The 22,820-nt window shown below is 43.0% G+C and overlaps 1 protein-coding gene across 1 annotated transcript in view; it reads right to left on the bottom strand.

Annotated features, from left to right (window-relative positions):
- LOC132830767 (plexin domain-containing protein 1-like) overlaps nucleotides 1–22,820 on the bottom strand; it is a 288,265-nt gene that overhangs the window by 169,668 nt on the left and 95,777 nt on the right. The window contains exon 3 of the mRNA XM_060848606.1: nucleotides 4,000–4,143. Within this exon, the coding sequence (XP_060704589.1) occupies nucleotides 4,000–4,143 (144 nt within the window). The remainder of the gene's footprint in view (nucleotides 1–3,999; nucleotides 4,144–22,820) is intronic.

Here is a 22,820-nt window from a genome sequence, read left to right as displayed (position 1 = left end):
TATCCCTCGAAACTCTTTCTACTCATATACCCATCCAGATACCTTTTAAACATTGTCATTGTACCAGATGCCACTGCTTCCTTTGGCAGCTCATTCCATACATGCACCACCCTCTGTGTGAGAAAGTTACACTTTGGGTCCCTTTTAAACCTTTCCCCTCTCACCTTCAACCTGTGCCCTCTAGTTCTGCACTCCCCTACCCTGGAAAAAATATCTTGTCTGTTTACCCTATCCATGCCCTTCATGATTTTATAAACCTCTATGAGGTCACCCCTCAGCCTCCGATGCTGCAGGGAAAATTGCCCCAGCCTGTTCAGCCTCGCCCTGTAACTCAGACCCTCCAATCCTGGCAACATCCTTGTAAATCTTTTCTGCACCGTTTTAACTTGAACAACATATTTCCTGTAGCAGGGAGACCAGAATTGAATGCGGTATTACAAAAGTGGCCTCCACAGCTGCAACATAACATCCTAACTCCTATACTTAAATTGCAAGTTTAAATGGAGTGAAAACTGGATAACTCCAATTTAGCTGAGGGCTGCTGAAGGAAAAAATCAGTGCGCAAAATGTGATTCAACCAAACATCTCCTCCACATCTCTGTCACCGTCAAATCCCTTCCCCATTGCTCACCTGGTACATGGAGATGGGGGAGTGGAAGTCCCAGCTCTCCAGTATCATCCAGGAGCCTTCTGGAATCAAAGACTTAATTCCAGGAACACAGGAGAAAACAGTTTACCGAGGGGAATGAAGAAATGCATTTTGAAACAGATTTAATTTTGCTTCGCAGCTCTGGTAATACTGGATGTAGAAAAGTGATTGTTTGACAGACCATCAAAAACAGAACAATATGGAGTGGGGAGGCCATTTATGCTCTTCAGCCCATTTGCATGGTGGCTCAGTGGATCACACTGCTGCCTCACAGCATCAGGGACCCGGGTTTGATACCAACCTCGGGCTACTGTCTGTATGGAGTTTACACATTCTCCCTGTGTCTGTGTGGGTTCCCTCTAGGTGCTCTGGTTTCCTCCCACAGTCTAAAGATGTGCAGGCCAGGTGAATTGGCCATGCCAACTTGCCCATAGTGTTAGGTGCATTAGTCAGAGGGAAATAGGTCTGGGTGGATTACTCTTCTGAGGGTTGGTGTGGACTTGTTGGGCCAAATGGCCTGTTTCCATACTGTATTGAATGAATCTAAGCAATGAGGTCATGGTTTCCACAAGCTTAGTCCATATCGCTGCCTTGCTCCACATTTATTAACACCTTTGGCTAATAGAAATAAGCTTTACAGTGAGCAATTGATCTAGTGATATTTGTGGAAGACAGTTTCAATCTTCTACCACCATTTGTGTATAGATGCATTTCCCAATTTCCCTCCTGAGAGGTCTGACACTCGACTTTACCCCGTTGACACAAACTCACAAACCAGCCAAATAATTTCTCTCTACCTAACTGCTCTGGTCCCCTTATATTCTGAAAACTCTGATGGATTCATCTCTTCACTCTCTAAATTCCTGGGGAAGCAGGGACCCAGATTTGATTCCAGCCTCGGATAACGGTCTGTGTGGAATTGTACATTCTCCCCTTGTCTGCGTGGGTTTCCTCCCACAGTCCAAAGATGTGCAGGTTAAGTGGATTGGCCATGCTAAATTGCCCATAGTGTCCAGGGATGTACAGGACATCCAGGATGAGTTACCCATGGGAAATGCAGGTTTATGGGTGGGATGTCTTTTGGAGGATCAGTGTGGACTTCATGAGCTGAATGGCCTGCTTTCAGATCGGAGATTTCTATGAGAAAACGGTCCTGCATTTTGTAATTTCTCCCTGTAAGTGCAGTACTTGTAACCTTCTGGTCAATACATGCTGCAGTCTCTCAAGGTCTTCACTCTTGAGGGGAGATACCCTGCACTGCTCACAGTGCCCCAGCAGAGTTGAAGGTGCGTGTATATAAAGGCCGTACCTGTGTAAAGAAGGGTCTGGTCATCTGAAGATTGGCTTGAGAAAGTGGGTGATGTGAGGACAGACAAGTTGGGCAGCCAATGACATAACTGCAGCCATTGGACGGTTGTGGATTGGAGGTCATATGACATAACGTCTGAAATGTGGCCATCTAGAGTTGGAAGCCATACTGGTACATACCATACACACATGGCAAAGGACAGTCAAAAGACAAATAAAGTGTATGAATGTAAAGCAGTGCAAGAGGACACTAGATAAAAAGATATTGTATTGCTGTTGTAAGAAGGATCAGTAAGGTCCCAGATTGCTGAAACATGACTCAAACATTACTTCCATATTCCTCTCATCAGCTCAGTCTCAACATTGGAGGTATCCCTAACCATAGAAATGGTGCCTTCACATCAACTTCTCAATTAAAAAAAAATTCTGGGTAAGCAGCAAAATGATTTCTGAGCAGTTAAATAAACTTCACCATTGAACACTTGTGATAATGGCTGAATGATTAAGGCAATGGATTAAAAGTCCATTGGGGTTTCCCCATGCAGGTTCATGTCATGATAACTATGGCTCTGCTGGCTCATGTTTCAGTGGTTAGCAGCTGCCTCATGGTGCTAGGGATCCAGGTTCAATTCCAACCTCAGGTGACTGTCTGCATGGAGTTTGCATGTTCTCCCTGTGTCTGTGTGGGTCCACTCCAGGTGCTCTGGTTTCCTCCCACAGTCTAAAAATATCAAGGTTACATGGATTGGCCATGCTAAGTTACCCATAAAGTCCAAGTGAAGTGAACTAGCCATGAGAAATGCAAGGTTATGGGGTGGGTCTGGGTCTTCAGTGGGTCAGTGATAGGCTGAATGGCCTGCTCCCACACTGAAATGATTCAATGACCTATGACTGTTGCCACGTTTGGAGTATTGTGTGCAGTTTTGGGCCCCATATCCAAGGAAAGATGTACTGGCCATGGAGTGTGTTCAGAGGAATTTCATGAGAATGGTCCCAGGAATGAACAGGTTAACACATGAGAAACGTTTGAGGATGCTGGGTTTATACTCAATGGAGTTTAGAAGGATGAGGGGGAATCTAATTGAAACAAAATATTGAATGGCTTGGACAGAGTGGATGTTGGGCAGATGTTTCCATTGGTAGGAAAGACTAGGACCTGAGGGCACAGCCTTAGAGTAAAGGGAAGACCTTTTAGAACGGAGATAAGGAGAAACTTCTTCAACCAGAGAGTGGGAAATCTATGGAATTCACTGCCATAGAAGGCTGTGGATGCCAGATCATTGTGTATATTGAAGACTGAGATAGATAGATTCTTGAGTATCAAGGAGATCACGGGTTGCAGTGAGAAAGTGGGAGAATGGGGTTGAGAAACTGATCAGCCATGACTGAATGGCAGAGCAGACTCCATGGGCTGACTGGCCCCATTTCTGCTCCCATGTCTTATGGTTGTAACATTGTACACATTCATATCAATCCTTGCCATTGGCTTTAGTTACAATCCATTAGATTGCTTATGTTGGGGTTTCTCAAAGTATGGATCGGGACCCCCATGTGGGGCTACAAAGTCTGAGACACTAATTGCCTCCATAGAGTTCTAGCTGAGTTATAACAGCTGAGACCCCTCTAGAACACAGCCCTGCTCTCACCAAACCTCCCCCAACTCACCCAGTCCCTGTTTTTCACATATCTTCAGAAATTCTGAGGAACAGTCATAATGACTCAAAATGTTCATCTGTTTCTTTCTACACAGATGTTACCAGAACCACTGAGTTTCTCCACCACTTTCTGCAATTTTTTTAAATTTCAGGTCTCCAGCCTCCACTGTATTTTGTTTTCACATGACAACTTTCAAACCCTGTTACAGGGTCAGTGTGGGAAAATGTTTCGGAAGCACTGACCAACATTTTCCAATCCGTGTGGTGGACAAAACACAGTGTCACACAAATGTAACAAGTTGGAATGGGCTGTACGGTTGGGAGGGAAACATTTATCACACTACACAGAATCATTCTCAAATCGGGAACAGAAACTGAGGAACTTACTGAAGCTTGTCGGTGTGTGTTTGAGAGAATTCCATGGACCCTCACTTTGCTCTTGTCCACCTTCGCAAAGTCAACCCAGAGCTCCTTTGTTTTGGAGTCATTTGGCCCATAGCTTCTGGATATGTAGTAGTTATGGTGGTCTTCCTGAAAGACAATACTCACATTTACAGCCAAAATATCCAACATTGTGCAAAAATCCAAGCTAACTTATTTTTGTCCATTCATATTCTCATCAGTTCACCTTTCGACCTATTCTTGTTTATTAACACTATTCCAAGTACTCCAAACAGTTCAACTCACAACAAGGTAATGACAGAGAAGGGCAATATTGAGTTCAACGCTGTCAAATTGTGAATCTATTCCTTCCCTTTCTGTTAGCTTTGCTTGTTACATCGTCTGCCCCTCTCTCTCCTCTCCCCCCATTCCAGTGGGACTGTCTGTTCTTCCTAGTCTGGCAGTTAGACACACCATTGTTCTGCCATTATCGCTTTCCAATCACTTAATCTGAACTATCGATGCCCTTTCACCCCCAGTATTCCAATACCAGCCCCCTCCCCCACACTATTGCACAAATGCTGCCCCCTCCGCACTTCAGAAACTGGAATCCAAAGTCTTCTCCATCTCCTGATGCTGCCTGGCTTGCTGTGTTCTTCCAGCCTCCTGTTTTTCCCCTCCACACCTCAGTTCAGCTCTGATGAAGAGTCATCTAGACTTGAAATGTTAGTTTGCTGTCTCCATGGATGCTGATTGATCTGTTGTGATCTCTGGCATTCATTGTTTCCAAAATAATGACAGGGTAAATTTTGCTGTGTGGCAGGGTTTTAAGACAGGGTGCTCTGAACACTTAGGGATCATCCCAAACCTATGTCTAAGGTGAATACTTACGAACATAAGAACTGGGAGCAGGAATAGGCCATCAGGTCCTTCGAGTCTGCTGTGTCATTCAATAAGATCAGGGCTGATATTTTCATGGATAAAAAATGAGGTCTGCAGATGCTGGAGATCACAGCTGAAAATGTGTTGCTGGTTAAAGCACAGCAGGTTAGGCAGCATCCAAGGAATAGGAAATTCGACGTTTCGGGCCCTTCATCAGGACTCAGCTCTACTTATCCATCCTCTCACCCTTAACTCCTTTACTGTTCAAAGATCTATCTACCTTTGCCTTAAAAATTATTCAATGAGGTATCCTCAACTGCTTCACTGGGCAGGGAATGCCACAGATATGGAAAGGATGGGGGACTAAACATATACGTGTCATGTTGACTGTTGAGATGATGCTGTGTGCAAGACAATTAGGAATCATGGAGGTTACAGAGCAGGTCAAAGCCAGGGCACAGAGGTAATGTTTGTTATGCTTGAATTCCATTGCTCAGCCATTAACATGTGTTAAAGTCTTGCTCACACCGAATAAAATACAGAAGTCATACAACACCAGGTTATAGTCCAACAGGTTTATTTGAAATCACAGGCTTTCAGAGCTTGTGAAGTGTGCACTTCATCTGACAAAGGGGTGGTGCTCCGAGAGCTTGTGATTTCAAATAAACCTGTCGGACTATAACCTGGTATTGTGTGACGTCTGACTTTGTCCACCCCAGTCCAACACGGGCACCTCCACATCATGAATAATATACGACCACCTTTAAGGTTTCCACTTGCAAGCATACAAACAAAGGCCATTCAGTCCTTCCATTCATTAAGATTGTGGCTGCTCTGATTGTGGTGTCAAAACCACATTCCCACCTGCCCCCGATAATCTTTCACCTCCCCCCCCCCCCTCACTATTCAAGAATCTATCCACTTTGGCCACAAAAATATTCAACGAACCTGCTCCCACTGCTTTTTCAGGAAGACAATTCCACAGCCTTACAATGTTCTGTGAGCAAACATTTCTCGTCATCTCTGTCTCAAGTAGATGTTTTCTTTTATTCTTATACAATGACCTCTCATTTAGGATTCGCCCAGAACAAGAAACATCCTCTCCACATCTACTCTGTCAAGACTCTTCAGGATGTTTTTATGTTTCAACCAACATTTCAGATCATGGAATCACTGAATCATTATGGCCTATTGTGCTGCAGCAGCTCTATTATTACTTTCGAGCCTATTATCCAGTGCCAATCTCCTGTCCTTTTCCCCATATCTCCCACATACCATTTCTATCCAAATAATCATCCAATGCCCCCCTTGAATGCCTCAATTGAACCTGCCTTTATTGCACTTCCAAGCAGTGCATTCAAGACCTTAACAAAAGATTTTTCTCACATCACCATTTCTTCATTAACACATGAGTTTGAGTCTGTACCCTCCTGTTCTTTTACAAGTGGAGACGGTATCACTCTGTCCAGCCCACTCATTTCAAAAACCTCACTTGCTTTAAAACTTGAGAGGAAAGGGGTAACTGTGTCCACTGATTTGGAGCCCTCTGAAGTGGAGGAGTGAGGTTCACAGCTCCATCGTTCTAGCCTCAGCCTGCAAAATAAGCCAATACTCCCGTCTATTCCCCCCACAACAACCCCTCGCTGCACTCACTTCCGTTCAACTTCACCATCCACCCGAAAAGAACAATAAAATAAAAACAATAGTTCTTGGAAATGAATTAACTGCCCATACATTGGGCAACACTGCAGCTCAGTGGTTAGCATGACTGCTTCACACTGCAGGGGACCTGGGATCGATTCCAGCCTTAGGCAACTGTCTGCATGGAGTTTACACATTCTCCCCTTGTCTGCGTGGGTTTCCGCCCAGAGTCCAAAAATGTGCAGATTAGGTGCTTTGGCCATGCTAAATTGTCTGTAGTGTGTAGGGATGTGTAGGTGGGTTAGCAATGGGAAATGTGGGGATACAGGGATTTGGTGCAATGTTCTTTGGAGAGTTGATGTCGATATAATAGGCTGAATGGCCTCTATGATTTTGAAGTATACAAGACGAGGCAGACCAGTATATATCATTCGCAAGTTTTACTGGTACATTAGGCAAGGGCCAATGGCCCTTATTGAACCAAAGAGTTATCCACATGCATCTGTTTGATGTCCCCTGCTTGCCTGAACTATGACGGGAATTAAAGCTGAGTTACGATGAACTCTGGGCTTTCGGTGTCTGGTGAGCATTCTGAGCACATCAAGCCTGAAAATAAGGTGAAGCCAATTCCCCCCTCAAATAGTAATGACTTTTCCAAAAGCCTTCGGCTAAAATCATCTCAGTGGGGAACGTATAAAACGTTCTACAGTTATATAAGGCAGTTAGCCTGAAAGGGTTAACTCTGATCTTTTGTATAGCTCCACCCACCAGGATATAAAGAACTCTCTGGAAGGAGCTAGTCAGCTCTAATTGTCTGTTGTAGTTATTCCAGTTTATTAGCCTTTCCTCTAATGACAATAGATTTACAACCTGAGTTAGTCTGGGAAGTCTTAATAGATATGAATTTTTCTTATCAAGTGTGATATAATTAACTGGTCTTAAGCTCATATAATCTGTATTTTAGTTAAAATGTAACAAACTACTTATTGTTACTCAAGCCATTTCTGCCAATACTTTTTTAGTGATTACTCTACCCCCACTGAATATGCGCCACATAGTCAAGTATTACAAATATGGCCCATAGACAAGGATTCGAGAACAATTGGTGACATCATATCCAAGCAAAGGATTGATACCAGCTAAGAACATATCTTCCAGCACCTACAATTAAACAGAATGAAACATTTTCAATATAAAATTTGACAATTTCCAAGGACTACACCCAAGCAGCCTCAGTTCCAACTCCATATTAAGAGATACATTGGGTAGTTTGGAAGGAGGGTGCACCATTATACAAGACATTTGTTGTCGTGAGAAGGTTGGGATAGCTCAGCGGCCAAGTCATAGTGATTTCCAACAAAAGCTTGGATTGTCAGAAATGCAGCAACGTTGAGCAGTCCTGGAAAATCAGGAGGGATTGAGGAATATGGTGAGAGATTCAGCTTTAATTCAGAGTACTCAATACTCTGACCAATAAAGGAAAGCATACCAAACGCCTTCTTCACTATCCTATCTACCTGCGACTCCATTTTCAAGGAGCTATGAACCTGCACTCCAAGGTCTCTTTGTTCAGCAACACTCCCTAGGACCTTACCATTAAGTGTATAAGTCCTGCTAAGATTTGCTTTCCCAAAATGCAGCACCTCACATTTACCTGAATTAAACTCCATCTGCCACGATCCCATTGTAATCTGAGGTAACCTTCTTCGCTGTCCACTACACCTCCAATTTTGGTGTAATCTGCAAAATGACTAACTTTACCTCTTATGCTCGCATCCAAATCATTTATGTAAATGATAAAACGTAGAGGACCCAGTGCCGATCCTTGTGGCACTCCACTGGTCACAGGCCTCCAGTCTGAAAAACAACCCTCCACCACCCCCCTCTGTCTTCTACCTTTAAGCCAGTTCTGTATCCAAGTGGCTAGTTCTCCCTGTATTCTGTGAGATCTAACCTTGCTAATCAGTCTCCCACAGGGAACCTTGTCGAATGTCTTACTGAAGTCCATATAGATCACATCTGCTGCTCTGCCCTCATCAATCCTCTTTATTACTTCTTCAAAAAATGCATCCAAGTTTGTGAGACAGGATTCCCACGCACAAAGCCATGTTGTCTATCCCGAATCAGTCCTTGTTGTTTCATGGTAAAATTTCCCTCCTTTGTATTGTTTCCAAAATAACATTTACAGCAGGACAATGTTGCACAAAGTTTATGAGAACTAGCATCCCAACTTCTAATGGATTTAACTTCCCACATTTATCTTCAGGTGTCTCACCTAATTTCTTAAGGAGCACCATTTCCTCTAACAACATGAAGGTGGGAAAATGCCACCATAAAACACTGTTAACATTTGCACTGTGGTGCTTAAGGGTTTTTAATTCATTCCAACGTTGATGCGCCACTCAGTCACTGAGTTCAGTGGAGATACGCTGTGAATCTCCAGAAACTGGAGTGGTATAAATTAACACTAGCAGCACCTTACTTCCTACCTCCCTGTTATTTTAAAAATTAACTGGTTCTGCAAATTAATTGTCTATTGTACTTAGGACAGAAAAGTATATGACGTAATTAATAGCAAAGGTACGCTTTTAATCATGCAATAACCGCCTCATGACTTTAAGCAGCAAGTGGTCACAATCCAGAAGGTACTGCCTGAGAGGGATTCAGTGATGGTTTTCAGAAGGGAACTGGAAAAGTACGAGGGAGCATTTCTATTGAATTTATCTTCCTAATCAACCTGTTCAGAGGTGTTATTACACACATCTGGAGCATGTCGCACTTGAACCCAGTCCTCTCAGTCCAGGGATAGGGACACTACCGCCGCACCACAAGAGGGTCCTTCAAAAGCATCAGGGAAAAAGCCTGCAAGTGAAACTAGTGCTTGCTGAGATCCAGCTCGAGATCTGAAGGGCCAAATGGCCTCCTTTACAGTCGTGGTTATTCTATATGGTATTCACTTCCAGTTAAACCCATTGATCCACAAGTGGCCAATTTAAAGCAGGAGTCTCATTCCTTTGTGGGTGGTACGGTGGCACAGTGTTTAGCACTGCTGCCTCACAGCTCCAGAGACCCAGGTTCAAATCCCGCCTCAGGCAACTGACTGTGTGGAGTTCGCACATTCTCCCCGTGTCTGCGTGGGTTTCCTCCGGGTGCGCCGGTTTCCTCCCACAGTCCAAAGATATGCAGGTCAGGTGAATTGGCCATGCTAAATTGCCCGTAGTGTTAGGTAAAGGGGTAAATGTATGGGTGGGCGGTGGGTCGGTGTGGACTTGTTGGGCCGAAGGGTCTGTTTCAACACTAAGTAATCTTTAGATAGAAATATTACATTTTACATCTTTCAAACAGAGAAACTAGGAGCAGGAATAGATCACTCAACCCTTTAGGTCTCTCCACCATTCAATCTGATCCCCTGTTTCCTTTCTGCCTCTTTCACTCTCTCTTTCCATCTAATCTTGCTTTCCCTCTTTCTGCACCTGGTTTGATGTTAACTTCACTCGCTCGAGTTCTTCCTCCCTTCTCAATCCTCCCCCCCACCGACTTATTTCTGAAGATTTAAAATACTTCAGCATTACTATGAAGTGATGAGATCGGGTACTGAGTGGTTCTGCAGCATCTGGTCTGTACCTCCCTTCCCTACCTCCTCCATATCTCTTCTCGGCATTTGGTTGACCATGGATGGTTGGTGAGACCCTTCGGAGAATGTGAAATGTTCTGCTGCCTCATTGCAATTCTTCTCCTTCAGTTTTCCTCCTGAGAGTAGGTCTGACCCAGAGCACTCATTAGCATCCACAATGGATGATGCAAGGAGGTGAATCCCGAATCCATCCCTACCGGAACAGGCTTTGAACCCCATGCACCAACCTGAACATTCCAACATCCAGGCACTTGAGCACAGAGTCACAGGCCCTACACGTTATTGAAACCATTTGCATTAATCAATTCCAACCCCTTCTATTCAGTGTGTGCAGAGATTTTCTCCTCTGCCATAACTGGCCTCTCAAGATTCTATGATTCTATGTAGATCTGGTTGAGATCTGTGCTTGAAGTTATACAAGTGAGCTGACCCAGGGAAATGAGGTGCAAATAGCCCACAAAAACACAGAAAGCAGCTCTGAAGAAGGGTCACTGGACTTGAAACATTATCTCTGTTTCTCTCCACGGATGCAAGCAGACCTGCAGAGTTTCTCCAGCATATTCTGTTTTTGTCTATTCCAGATCTCCATAGTTCCTTGTTTTTAAGTGTAAATAGCCAACTTTTCACCAATGAATCTAAGACCCATTATTGGCCAACCTGGCAGTAATATTACCGAAGAAAGGGAAGTCACTTCAGTATTTAAAGGGTGGTTAATAAATGCTCATTAACTTGAAGATGTACTCTTGTACATGCGACAATAAAATCCAGTCTAATCTAATCTAACATGTGATCAGAAAGAACTTAATTCTGTGTCTTAATGACAAAGGATAATTTCGTTCCAAACTATCTGTTCAGCTTTATCTAGTCTCAGGTCAGGCAAGTGACCAGATTCACTACCTTAGTTTGGGAGAAATGTTACTTTTTGACGATCATTTTGGATATTTTCAGTAATGCCAGATCACCATTTTCTTTCTTCGATCATTTTTGTGCAGAGATTCCTCCAATATTACCACCAAAGCAGCTGATACTTTATCCTCAACAGGTTTAGAACTCCATACATTACACTAAGGAGGAGACAATGGCCTGGTAGGATTAGTGCTGGAACGTTAATCCAAAGGAGAAAGTGAGGTCTGCAGATGCTGGAGATCAGAGCTGAAAATGTGTTGCTGGAAAAACGCAGCAGGTCAGGCAGCATCCAAGGAACAGGAGATTCGACGTTTCGGGCATAAGCAGGGCTTATGCCCGAAACGTCGAATCTCCTGTTCCTTGGATGCTGCCTGACCTGCTGCGCTTTTCCAGCAACACATGTTAATCCAAAGACCTAGGTAATGTTTTGGTGGCCCAGGTTCAAATCCTGCTATGGTGGAATTTGAATACTTCCTTTTTAAAATCTGGAATCAATATTCTAATGATTACTATGAATCATTACTGCTTGTTGGGCAAAACTTATCTGGTTCAATAAGTCCCTTATGGAAGGAAACTGCCATCCTTTTCTGGTCTGTGGTTGACTCTAAGTGCCCTCTGGGCAACAGGAATAGGCAATAAATACTGGCCTAACCAGCAACAATCATACCTTGTGAATGAATTTTTAAAAAAATGTCTGCCTGAGAGATGACCTGTTTCAGAGAAATCCTGAGAGAAAGTGGCGTTAAAAATCATAATGTTGGTGGGTTAGTAACCGGGGCCCTTTGCTCATCACCTGGGGGAATGGGTTCAATCTTAACAACAGAAGCTGATGGGATTTAAACCAATTGAATTTAAATTCAATGTGTATAGTCTAGAGGATTAAGCAAGGCTCAATTCTGCTGATCATGAGATATATGATTGATTACCTTTAAAACTCATTTCATTCTCTACTGTTCAGGGAAGGGAATCTGCCATCTTCACTTGGTCCGGCTTACATATGACTCCAGACCCTCAGCAATATGGTTCACTCTTAATTGCCCTGTGAAATTTTGTTGAGCAAACCATTCAGTTCAAGAGCAATTAGGGATGGACAGCGAGTGCTGGTATTGGTCACATCCCATGAAAAGGTAAATAAAAGAAAGGAGAATCAATTAAAAAAAAAGGAACTCGTTTCATTTTGAGTTTGCTCTTTAGAGCTTGAGCAGGGTAAGGCTCTGATTGAATGCTTTCTTAGGTCAGTCATATGTTTTCTGTCTCCATGTGGATTCAAGAGCAAGCTAAAGGCTACAAGTTCTGTCGTGAGTTACCTCCTGACTCCAAAAAGTCACCCTCTGTAAGGTATAAGTCACAAGTGTGTTGGAATACTCTTTACTACTCTGGATAGACACAGCTCCAACAACACTCAAGAAGCAAGACAAAGCAGCTCATTTGATTGACAACCCATCTATCTTTACTGTTCACTCCCTCCAACACTGGCACCCATTAACCACAATATGTACCAGGCAGAAATCTCCATTGATAGTTTCTTTCAGAGCTGTGACCTCTGTCACCTTGAAGAATAAAGGTAGTTGATGCATGGGAATAACACTGCCTGCAAGTTTGCATTCATAAATTTGTGATAATACATTACAGAACATTTTCACTTGAACAATACAGAATCTGCAATAAAATTCAACTTGTCTCCAAGCAACATGTTTTACTGTTAGGTGCCTCAGTACAATTGTAATAGTCTTTATATTTATGATAGAAATTCCATATCTGGCATACAGCCAGAGAGCAGAACATTTCAAATTGAAAAACTGTAATCAAAATAAACTTTTCTCCATCCCCATATTCGACTCTGAGGTGCCTCAGTACAGTTTTGTTATTCTGATGTTTACATTCTTGGTCAGGCACATAGCCCGAGGGATATTCCAGTTTCTAGCTCCTCAGTGCGCTGTGGCCTAAAGGCCTTGGACAGTGACCTTAACTCATGGTGCCTCTATGGCAGAATTAGAATTAGCTTCATTGTCACATGGACTCACAAGTTTACAAGTCGGCAGTTAATGCGCCATCTTAGGTACAGATACCTAAGTGTGTCCTTCAGCATGGAGTCCTGAGCACTGGAATGTGTCAGTCTGTAACACCAGGTTGAGACCAACACTTTACCCTGGATGACCCACAGGTTTTGGGGAGACAGAAAAGTATCTGTTACTCAACTGATAGTCCTCCAGGCAGAGTCCATGTTTTTCTCAATGGATGTCCCTGGAATGATCCTGTAGATTAGCCCTGTGCCACTCTCTGGGCCAGCATCATTCTCATGTGGTCAGTCTTCGTCAGATTAAGATCAATCTCTCTCCAGATCTCTTCCCAAAGGCACATTCCAATGGGAGTTGGACAACAGTCTCTTACTCATAAAAGAAATCACTTTGTGGGCAACATTCAGGGGTGGATGGAGAGACTCCGTGGGTTGGGTATTAAGGATCTGACACCAAGGTTCTTTCTCACTGGCTTCCAGCCTATGTCTTGGTGCTTATTTGTAAGTTCTGACAACAAGACATGCTGCTAAATCTCTTTGACTGGCCGCTCAGGTAACCATCTGACAGGATCCACTATCTCCTTTTCTCACACGGCCTTGAGGATATTAAATGGCCTTGTGCTTGAAGATGTCACTCCGCACACCCATTTTCACTGTGAGGGAGTGGGAGCAGTGGGGGGTGGAGGGGGTGGAGGAGGGCGTGGTGGGAGGGGGGTGGTTGCAGTGGTCGAGGGGAACAGGCAGCCTGGTATGTTGCAGCTATATGGAACATTCCATGGCGATATGACCAGACCCATCCTAAGGACATGGTGTTTGCAAATCAAGGATCTGCATACAACTTGATGCAGTTGCAGAGAGAGGTATCCATCAGGACGAGGGTGATAAGGTTGATGAAGGTGAGGACGTACTTTTCCCATTTATCTAGAGATTTGTACATTGTGTCAATCAGTCCATTTCTGACATCCAGGTGGCATGGAAGTGACTCAGATGGTTCCCATGGTGCAGGAGTGAATAATGGGCCAGACCCAGCAGGAGTAACAAACACCACATGGCCAGGTTCTCACCTACAATGGAGGACCAGCATCACTCTCATGTGGTCAGTCTTTGCCAGAAAAAGGCTACTTGCTCTTTCTCATTTTTATCACATGCCCTGTCCTATCTGACTCATATCCCTAGCACCTTCATGTAATTGGGCCTGACAATGAGGGGGACAGTTTGGTCCAGTTCCCGAACAACGTAACCTTGCTCTTGCCTCAACTTACCTTGGCTCATGAAGCTAGTCACAACTGGCTGCTAATGTTAACCATTTCAGCCTACTGTCAGCAGAAGACAGGGACAATGTCCATGTGCAGGGAGCCTTGACCTGAGCACCTCTGGGGGAATGACCTAACTTGTGCATACATCATTGCTGGTGGAACCAGCAGGGAATTCTATCAGATCCATTCACAGGACAAGGGATAGTGTACACACCTGCTTGATTCCAGGATTGATCAGAAGGATTTCTAATTCCTGCCCATTGATTAAAAGTACCTTACTGACATTTTGCTAGAGTAGCTGAATCCTATTTTGGCTTCTCTCCCCATATGTCATTTCAGACAGCACACCCATCACGTAGGGGTGGGAAATTTTGACAAAGGTCCAGGATAATGAGTTAGCTGTCCACCTCCCTGTTGGAGTTGAGGTGCAGTATCTCACACTCCCACAGAAATGTGATATCAAGAAATGGACCTGGATACTACAAATGTTACAGGCCCTGACAACAATCCAGCAACAAAATCCTGAAGAATTTTCAGCATCTCTAGCTAAGCTGTTGCAGTACAGATACAACACTGGCATCTATCCGACAATGTGGAAAATTACCCACATTGGTCTGTACACAAAAAGCTGGACAAATCCAACCCAGACAGTTACGGCTTTATCAGTCTACTCTCGATAATCAGTAAAGTGATGGAAAGTGTCATCAACAGTGCTATTGAGTAGCATCTGCTCAGCAATAAACTGCTCAGTGACACCCAGTTTGGGTTCCACCAGGGCCACTCAGATCCTGACCTCATTACAGCCTTGGGTCAAACATGGACAAAACAGCCGAATTACAGAGGGGAGGTGAGAGTGACAGCTGTTGACATTAAGGCTGCATTTGACCAAGTGTGGAATCATGGAGCACTAGCAAAACTGGAATCAATGAGATTGGGGGGGCGGGGGTATACTCTCCACTGGCTGGAGTCATACCTGGCACAGAGGAAGATGTTTGTGGTTGTTGGAGGTCAGTCATCTCAGCTCCAGGACATCTCTGCAGAAGTTACTCAGTGTCATGTCTTAAACCTAACCTTCACCTGCTTCACCAATGACCTTCCCTCCATCAGAGGGTCAGAAGTGGGGATGTTTGCTGATCATTGCACAATGTTCAACACCATTCATGACTCTTCAGACACTGAAGTAGTCCATGTTGAAATGCAACAAGATCTGGACTGTATCCAGGTTTGGGCTGGCAAGTGGCAAGTAACATTCGTGCTACACAAATGCTAACTAATGACCATCGCCAATTAGAGACAATTTAACTGTCACACTTTGTCATTCAGTTAGTGTTACCATCACTGAATCCCTCACAATCAACGTCGTCAGGGTTACCATTGACCAGAAACTCAACTGGCTACACAATGGTTACAAGAGAAGGTCCAGAGGCTAGGAATCCTGTGGGAAATAACTCACCTCTTGATTTCCCGTAGCCTGGCCACCATCTACAAGGCACAAGTCAGGGGTGGGTTGGAATACTCCCCATTTTCCTGGATAAGTGCAGCCCCGAACCACTCAAGAAGCTTGACACCCTCCAGATAAAAGCAGCCCACTTGATTGGCAGTATATCCCCAAGCATCCCCTCCCTCCCACCACTGACACTCAATAGCAGCAGTGTGTACTATCTACAAGATGCACCCGCAGAAATTCACCAAAGATCCTTAGACAGCACCTTCCAAATCCAAGCCCACTTCCATCTAGAAGGACAAGAACAGCAGATACATGGGAACATCACTCTCTGCAAGTTCCCCTCTAAACCACTTATCATAGTGACTTGGAAATATATCACCGCTCCTTCACTGTCACCAGGTCAAAACCCTGGAATCCCCTCCCTACCAGTACTGTGGGTCAACTTAAACCACACCAATTGCACTGGTTCTAGAAGGGAGCTCACCACCGTTTTCTCAGGGGCAATTAAGGATGAATAATGAGTACTGGCCCAGTGACCATTGCCCAGGTCCCGTGAAAGAACAAAAAAATACCTCATGGTGCCTCTCCTTTTAGCAATGATTGAAAAAACAAACAACTTCTTAATAACTCAACTGGCTGCCACTGGACTGTCAAACAGTATTTCTTTTTGTTTCAATCTCCAATGGTTTTATTATTAATAACTGTTCAAAGAAAAGTAAAAAAGAACACACATTTTATTGTTAATGCTCACTTTGATTTTTCTTCTGGGATCGCTGGAAATTTATTGTTTATTCTTGGATATTCCAGTACAATGCTAGAGGGTTTTTGGCTAGGATGGGGATTAGGAAGGGTGAGAGTGGTCTTGCTAAAACTATGACCACATCCAGAATACCGTAATGTCAGGAAAGATGCTGTGGCATTGGAAGCAGTCATTGGAAGATTCACTCAACTGATACCAGGTATGAAGAGGGATTTTTTTTTGAGTAGGTTGGGTTTGTACACTTTACAGTTTTGAAAAATGAGAGGTGCCCTTTTGAAACATATAAAATTCACAGGAGGCTCAACAGGATAGATGTGGAGAGATTCTTATTTCTGTAATCTCCTTCAGGCCTATAAAGCTCCAAGATACAGTCATTGTCATAGAGGAATACAGCACACAGACCATGTTTGATCTTTCTTTCTTTATTCATTCACGGGATGAGGGTGTTAATGGCTAGGCCAGCATTTATTCCCCATCCCTAATTGCCCAGAAAGCAGTAACAGTCAACCAATTTGCTGTGGGTCTGGAGTCACATGGAGGCCAGACTAGGCAAGGATGGCAGTTTCCTTCCCTAAAGGACTTTAATGACCCAAATGGGTTTTCCCTAACAGTCATTATTAGACAACTAATTCCAGGATTTTACTAAATTCAAACTCCTCTGTCTGATATGGTGGGATTCAAACAGGGACTTCAGGATGTTACTGGGGTCTCAGATTAACGATCCAGCGATAACACCACAATTCCTCTCCTTTGATGTTGGCCTTGATGTTTACTTTCAAGGGGATTGAAATTACTAACAGGCAGGGAACATGTTTATTTGATAACCAGGTTATCAGTCCTTTCTTTTATTTCTATTTATCATCTACTGATTTAAAAAAAATACTCAGTCATATGAAGCAAGTGCACTAGGTAGTGCACTAGCAAAGGAAAGCAAGACTCTCAGCGCCACGTGATTATTAAGCATCTGCGATTGGCATTACAGAAAATAATGCCAGATGGTTTCATTCTTGTATCTGGTGTCTATGGGTTTGGAATGCACGTATCATCATTAAAGTCTGAAATGGGGCAAATGTCTGGTGAACCCAAAGCACGGGGGTGGGGTGTGGGGGTTGGGTGTGGAGTGGGGTGGTGGGGGGTGGTGGGGGGAAGTGAGGTACACTCACATTGCATTCACATCTCATGCAATGTGCAGCACAGCACCTGGTCCTGACCTGGGCACTGAAGAACACTTTGGATTCTCCAGTCAAAAGAATTCTTGGGCTCACATTGCTCTTAGGCCACTTCTGCTGTTTCACTGTTGCCGGGCTGATTCATAAATTTGATAAACAGCTGGAAATCTCGGCCCAGCGGAGAGTCGTGAAAAGTGATTATCTTTGAGGTGGAGCAGTCTGTCTGCCCAAAAGCTATTTGCTTCTTAATGGAACTCACAAACATTAGACAGATGCAGTCCAAAAAGGGGGAAAAAAGGACATGTGTTTGTAATAAACATCACATGTGGATATTCAGAAACTTTTGGGATTAACTTAGTTTGTTTTCTAAAGTTATATTCTTCCGTCTGGTACTTCACCCGATAAGTCAGATGCAGGTGTGGTCTTCAAATAGAACAAGTGCATTACTTGAACATGGTCTGCTTCTGTAATTTAGTCAACATTTAACCTAACTGGACCAGACCTGTAAACATTGTGATTACAACAGCAGCTCAAACAGTGGGTATTCAAAGGCAACTGATGTATTTCCTGCTTCCCCAAACCTTTTTCACCATCTATAAGGCACAAGGGGTCAGATGGAAACTGATGAATGTAGCACCAAAAATATTCAAGAACCCCAAGAATCCAAGACTAGGTCAGCCACTTGGATTGACACCCATCCACCATACAGTCATAGAGATGTACAGCATGGAAACGGTTCTGTTTCAGGTGAATTGGCCATGCTAAATTGCCCGTAGTGTTAGGTAAGGGGTATATGTAGGGGTATGGGTGGGTTGCGCTTCGGCGGGTCGGTGTGGACTTGGGCCGAAGGGCCTGTTTCCACACTGTAAGTAATCTAATCTAATCTAATCCAACCTGTCCATGACAACCAGATATCCCAAACCAATCTAATCCCACCTGCCAGCACTCGGCCCACATCCCTCCAAACCCTTCCTATTCATATACCCATCCAAATGCCTCATAAATGTTGCAATTGTACCAGCCTCTACCACACCCTCTGGCAGCTCATTCCATACAGGTACCACTCTCTGCAGAAGTTGCTGGAAAAGTTCAGTAGATCTAGCAGCTTCTTTTGTAGAAGAAATCAGAGTTAACGTTTCAGGTCAAGTGACCCTTCCTCTGAGTTCTACGCGACTTGCTGAGCTTTTCCAGCATTTTCTACTTTTGTCTCTGATTTACAGCATCCGTAGTTCTTTTGACTTTTACCTTAAACATTAACTCTCTCTACCCCTATTGGATAGTGGCAACATTGTGTGCAATGTTCCAGATGCATTGCAGCAACTCACTGAGGATTTTTTGACACCAACTCCCAACCCTGTGATTTCCACCATCATTACAACACGCATAGGAACAACACCACTTCCAGCTTTCCCTCTAGTCATAGGCATCCTACATTGGGAATATGTTGCCGTTCTTTCAACATGACAAATTCAAGATTAGTCTTCCCAAAACAGCACTGTGTGAACAACTACAGCTGTTCAAGAAGGCAGCTCACCAGCATCGCCTCGAGGGCAATTAGAAACAGGTTATGCAACAAAGTTAACATGTGTTATGTTTACAGACTTGGCTTCCAATATTATTGTGCAAATAGTGTGGTGATGCTGTGGCTTTAAGAGGTTATTTAGTCAGGATTTGGTTTTGAAGAGAGGTTATAAAGCAGAGATACTGGACAGTCAACCAAAACCACTCGAGTAAACAGCTTAGGAGCCCGTCGTTTTTATTAAAAGTTAGAAAAATGGAGTCAGTGCAGAATGGGTGTGGCCAGCTCTCACAGGATCTGCACCAGGGTTTCTAGTTTTTGTTAAGTTTGTAGGTTGAGCTTTAAGTAGTTGCTGTTGTGGGCTTGAAGAAATAGAAGCTATCTTTACCCACTCTCAGTTACAGCTAGAAGCTGGGGATTCCCCGTGCGGCTGGGTTACTTGGGAGACAAATTGATTTTTTTTCTGAAATTGTCTTTTTTGCCAAGGGTTGTTTATGGGATGTTACTATGTTGGGACAGTTAATTAGTAATATGTACTGTACTTATTATTCAATTATGTTTTCCAATAGAGTTAAATTATTCTAAATTTCTTTCTTTGGTTGTATTTTAACGACAGTGTTTAAATAAATTGCGTTTTGCTTAACAACGAGTAGTTTGATCAGTCACATCGCATCTGGAACACTTCACTTCACATTTGCCTTTAAAATAAGAAAAGTTAGGGTCTAGGCTACCTTCCTAAAATATTTTAAGGGGGTTTGGTCTGGTCCATAACAATAGGAACATCTAAAAACTGATAGGAAATGTGAGAAATATATTCTTTAATATATTACTAGTCAATCTCTCAAGTATTTCTCTGTTCTAGTCTGCCTCTCACATCAACCTCTTTTGACTTTGCTCTTTCTACTTTTCTCTTACAGGGAGCCGATTGGGTGATAATGACAAGGTGTGGTGGAAGATGAACCTGTCAGAGGAGATTACTTTCAGATGTGAACAGCAGAGGCAATATTCCCTGATCCCCAATCCCATTGTTCTACTCTACCTAACCATCCGTCTCTTCCCTCAAAACATTTCTGTTTGCTCTCAAATTTCAATTCACCTTTCAAGTAGAAATAAATCAAATTAGGATGAGGAAAGAAACTGTCTGTCATTCCCTTTATTTGTATCTTTCCCGCTGTCTCTTCCTTTCTATCTCATAGTGATAGAAATAAGAATCTCTGCCTCACAGGTTAATGAATGAAGACTTTTCTTAACAGTTACTAAATGCAGTCAGACATTCAAAATCACCAATGTGCTTTTATCTTAAATTAGAGCAAAATGGCTTCTCTACAGCCTAACTTGTATTTTAAGGTTACATCCTCTTATTCTGGATTTACTCATTAGCAGAAGGAATTTCTCTCTATCTACCCTAACAACTCCTTTAATCATTTTATACATCTTAATTAGATAAATACTTAATATTCTGCATTTAAGGGAATGCAAGTCTAGATTAGATAAGCCACCCTGAGAACTCAACAGTACAGGCAAAGATCTGATTGGAAACTGATGTCATGTGCTAGTTGTTAGATTTAAGTGAGGGGACAGCAGGATGACTCATTCTGGGCAGAGTCAGACCAAGCTACAAAGGACAAGCTGTGAAATTCTGACTTTTTTTTGTTTTTTATTGTAAAGATCACCTGTTTCCAATGTTGTAACATCACCTGGTTTTGCTAATAACTCAGGCTATCTGCTGGTCACCTGTACCTTTAGCATATCCACACTAGAGTACTCCAATGCTGTCATCGCTGGCTTCAGGCAGAGTTAGATAGATTCGTGATAAACAGTGGAGTGAAGGGATATGTTGGACAGTAAGTAAAGAGAAGTTGAGACTACAACATGATCACCTGTTGTTTGTGAAAGCAAAGTGAAAGGGCCAAATAGCCTAATCCCTCTCCTCAGTTCTATGTTCTTCTGAATGTTGTCAGTCCCTCAAAAGCCTCCAATTTAAGATTCCCATCCCATGGTTAAGTATTATAGAACATAGAAACATGCAGCACAGAACAGGCCCTTAGGCCCACGATGCTGTGCCGAGACTTAATCCTAATGTAAAATATAGTAACTTAACCTACGCACCCTCACCTCATGCTATCCATGTGCATGTCCAGCAATCACTTAAATGTCCCCAATGACTTCGCTGCCACCACATCAGCTGGCAATGCATTCCATGCATTCACAACTCTCTGTGTAAAGAACCTACCTCTGATGTTTCCTTTATACCTTCCTCCTAATAACTTCAAACTATGACCCCCTCGTACCAGTCAATCCTGCCCTGGAGAAAAGTTTCTGGCTATTGACTCTATCTATTCCTCTCATTATTTTGTACACCTCGATCAGGTCTCCTTCTCTTCCTCTTTCTCTCCAGAGAGAAAAGTCCGAGCTTATTCAACCTTTCTTCATAAGGCAAGCCCTCCAGTCCAGGCAGCATCCTGAGAAACCTTCTCCAGTTATCTCTGTTAACTGTCTCTAACTTTCCAGCTTCACCAGTTTCCAATATTTCTCACAATCTGAAGATGGTTTTTCACTCAAACTCCTTCGTCCTTCAGATCACTTGCCTTCAGTTATATTGACCCTTGCTTTAATATTCTCTCTTTGCTTCAGTCTCTTTCTCCACCTGCCTTGCGTTCTTGAAGACCCTGCTTAAACCCCATCTTTTGACCAAGCTTTTGATGAACACCGCTAGCAGTTTTGCTCTCCTTCCTTGCTGTAAATTTAAAAAAATACAACCACATCTTTTTTTCTTGCATGTTTAAAGGTTTTTATTTCTATGTTAAAGGTGTTACATAAATGCAAGTTGTTGTTGAAATGATGGCATGCTAGATAATTTCACTATCCAGTCCCCCACCTTTGTTTCTGTGAAATAAAAATAGCCTGCTCAAAATAAAGACAAACAAGATGCCAACAGCAAATTCCAGTTCACTATCTTAATAGAGTGGTTCAGTTGGTTGATTTTCCTAAGCTAATCAAACTTTTCTCTTGCAGTTTATGACATTGCAACTAAGCTTGATTGAATTATTGCCTCGGCAATCCTTGCCAACCATCCATTATGTTAAGTGAACTGGACATTTGGAGACACATGACAAATTTGCGCGATTATGACTCCCTCTGACTTATTAAATATCCTGACAGAGGTGACTAGCCGTAAATGAAACTCAAAAATTTCAAAGAGGTATTTCTGATGCCAATGAACTCAAAGAATCTCAAAAAGTTTGTTTAAAATAACTGGCAAAGGAACAGGAGGAGAAATCCTTCCACATGGAGGATTGCTATGGTCTGGAATGTATTACCTGAAAGGATGGTGAAATCAGATTCCAAGAAACTTTCCTAAGGCAAATAGACCTGTATCTAAGAGAAGAGAGAAACAGAGTTCATGTGTCAAGTTCGATTCCATCACAACCACTTTCGAAAACTGTTTTGGTTTCCAAAGAAGTCATATCAAACTCAATATGTGAATTCTGTTCCTCTCTCCACAGATGCTGCCAGACCTACTGAGCTTCTCCATCACTTTGTTTTGATTTCAGATCTTCAGCGCCTGCAGCATTTTACTTTCATTTGACGTACAA

The sequence above is a fragment of the Hemiscyllium ocellatum genome, chromosome 32 (genome assembly GCF_020745735.1).
Source record: "Hemiscyllium ocellatum isolate sHemOce1 chromosome 32, sHemOce1.pat.X.cur, whole genome shotgun sequence".
Lineage (NCBI taxonomy): Eukaryota > Metazoa > Chordata > Chondrichthyes > Orectolobiformes > Hemiscylliidae > Hemiscyllium > Hemiscyllium ocellatum.
This window is presented reverse-complemented; position numbering and strand designations above follow the sequence as displayed.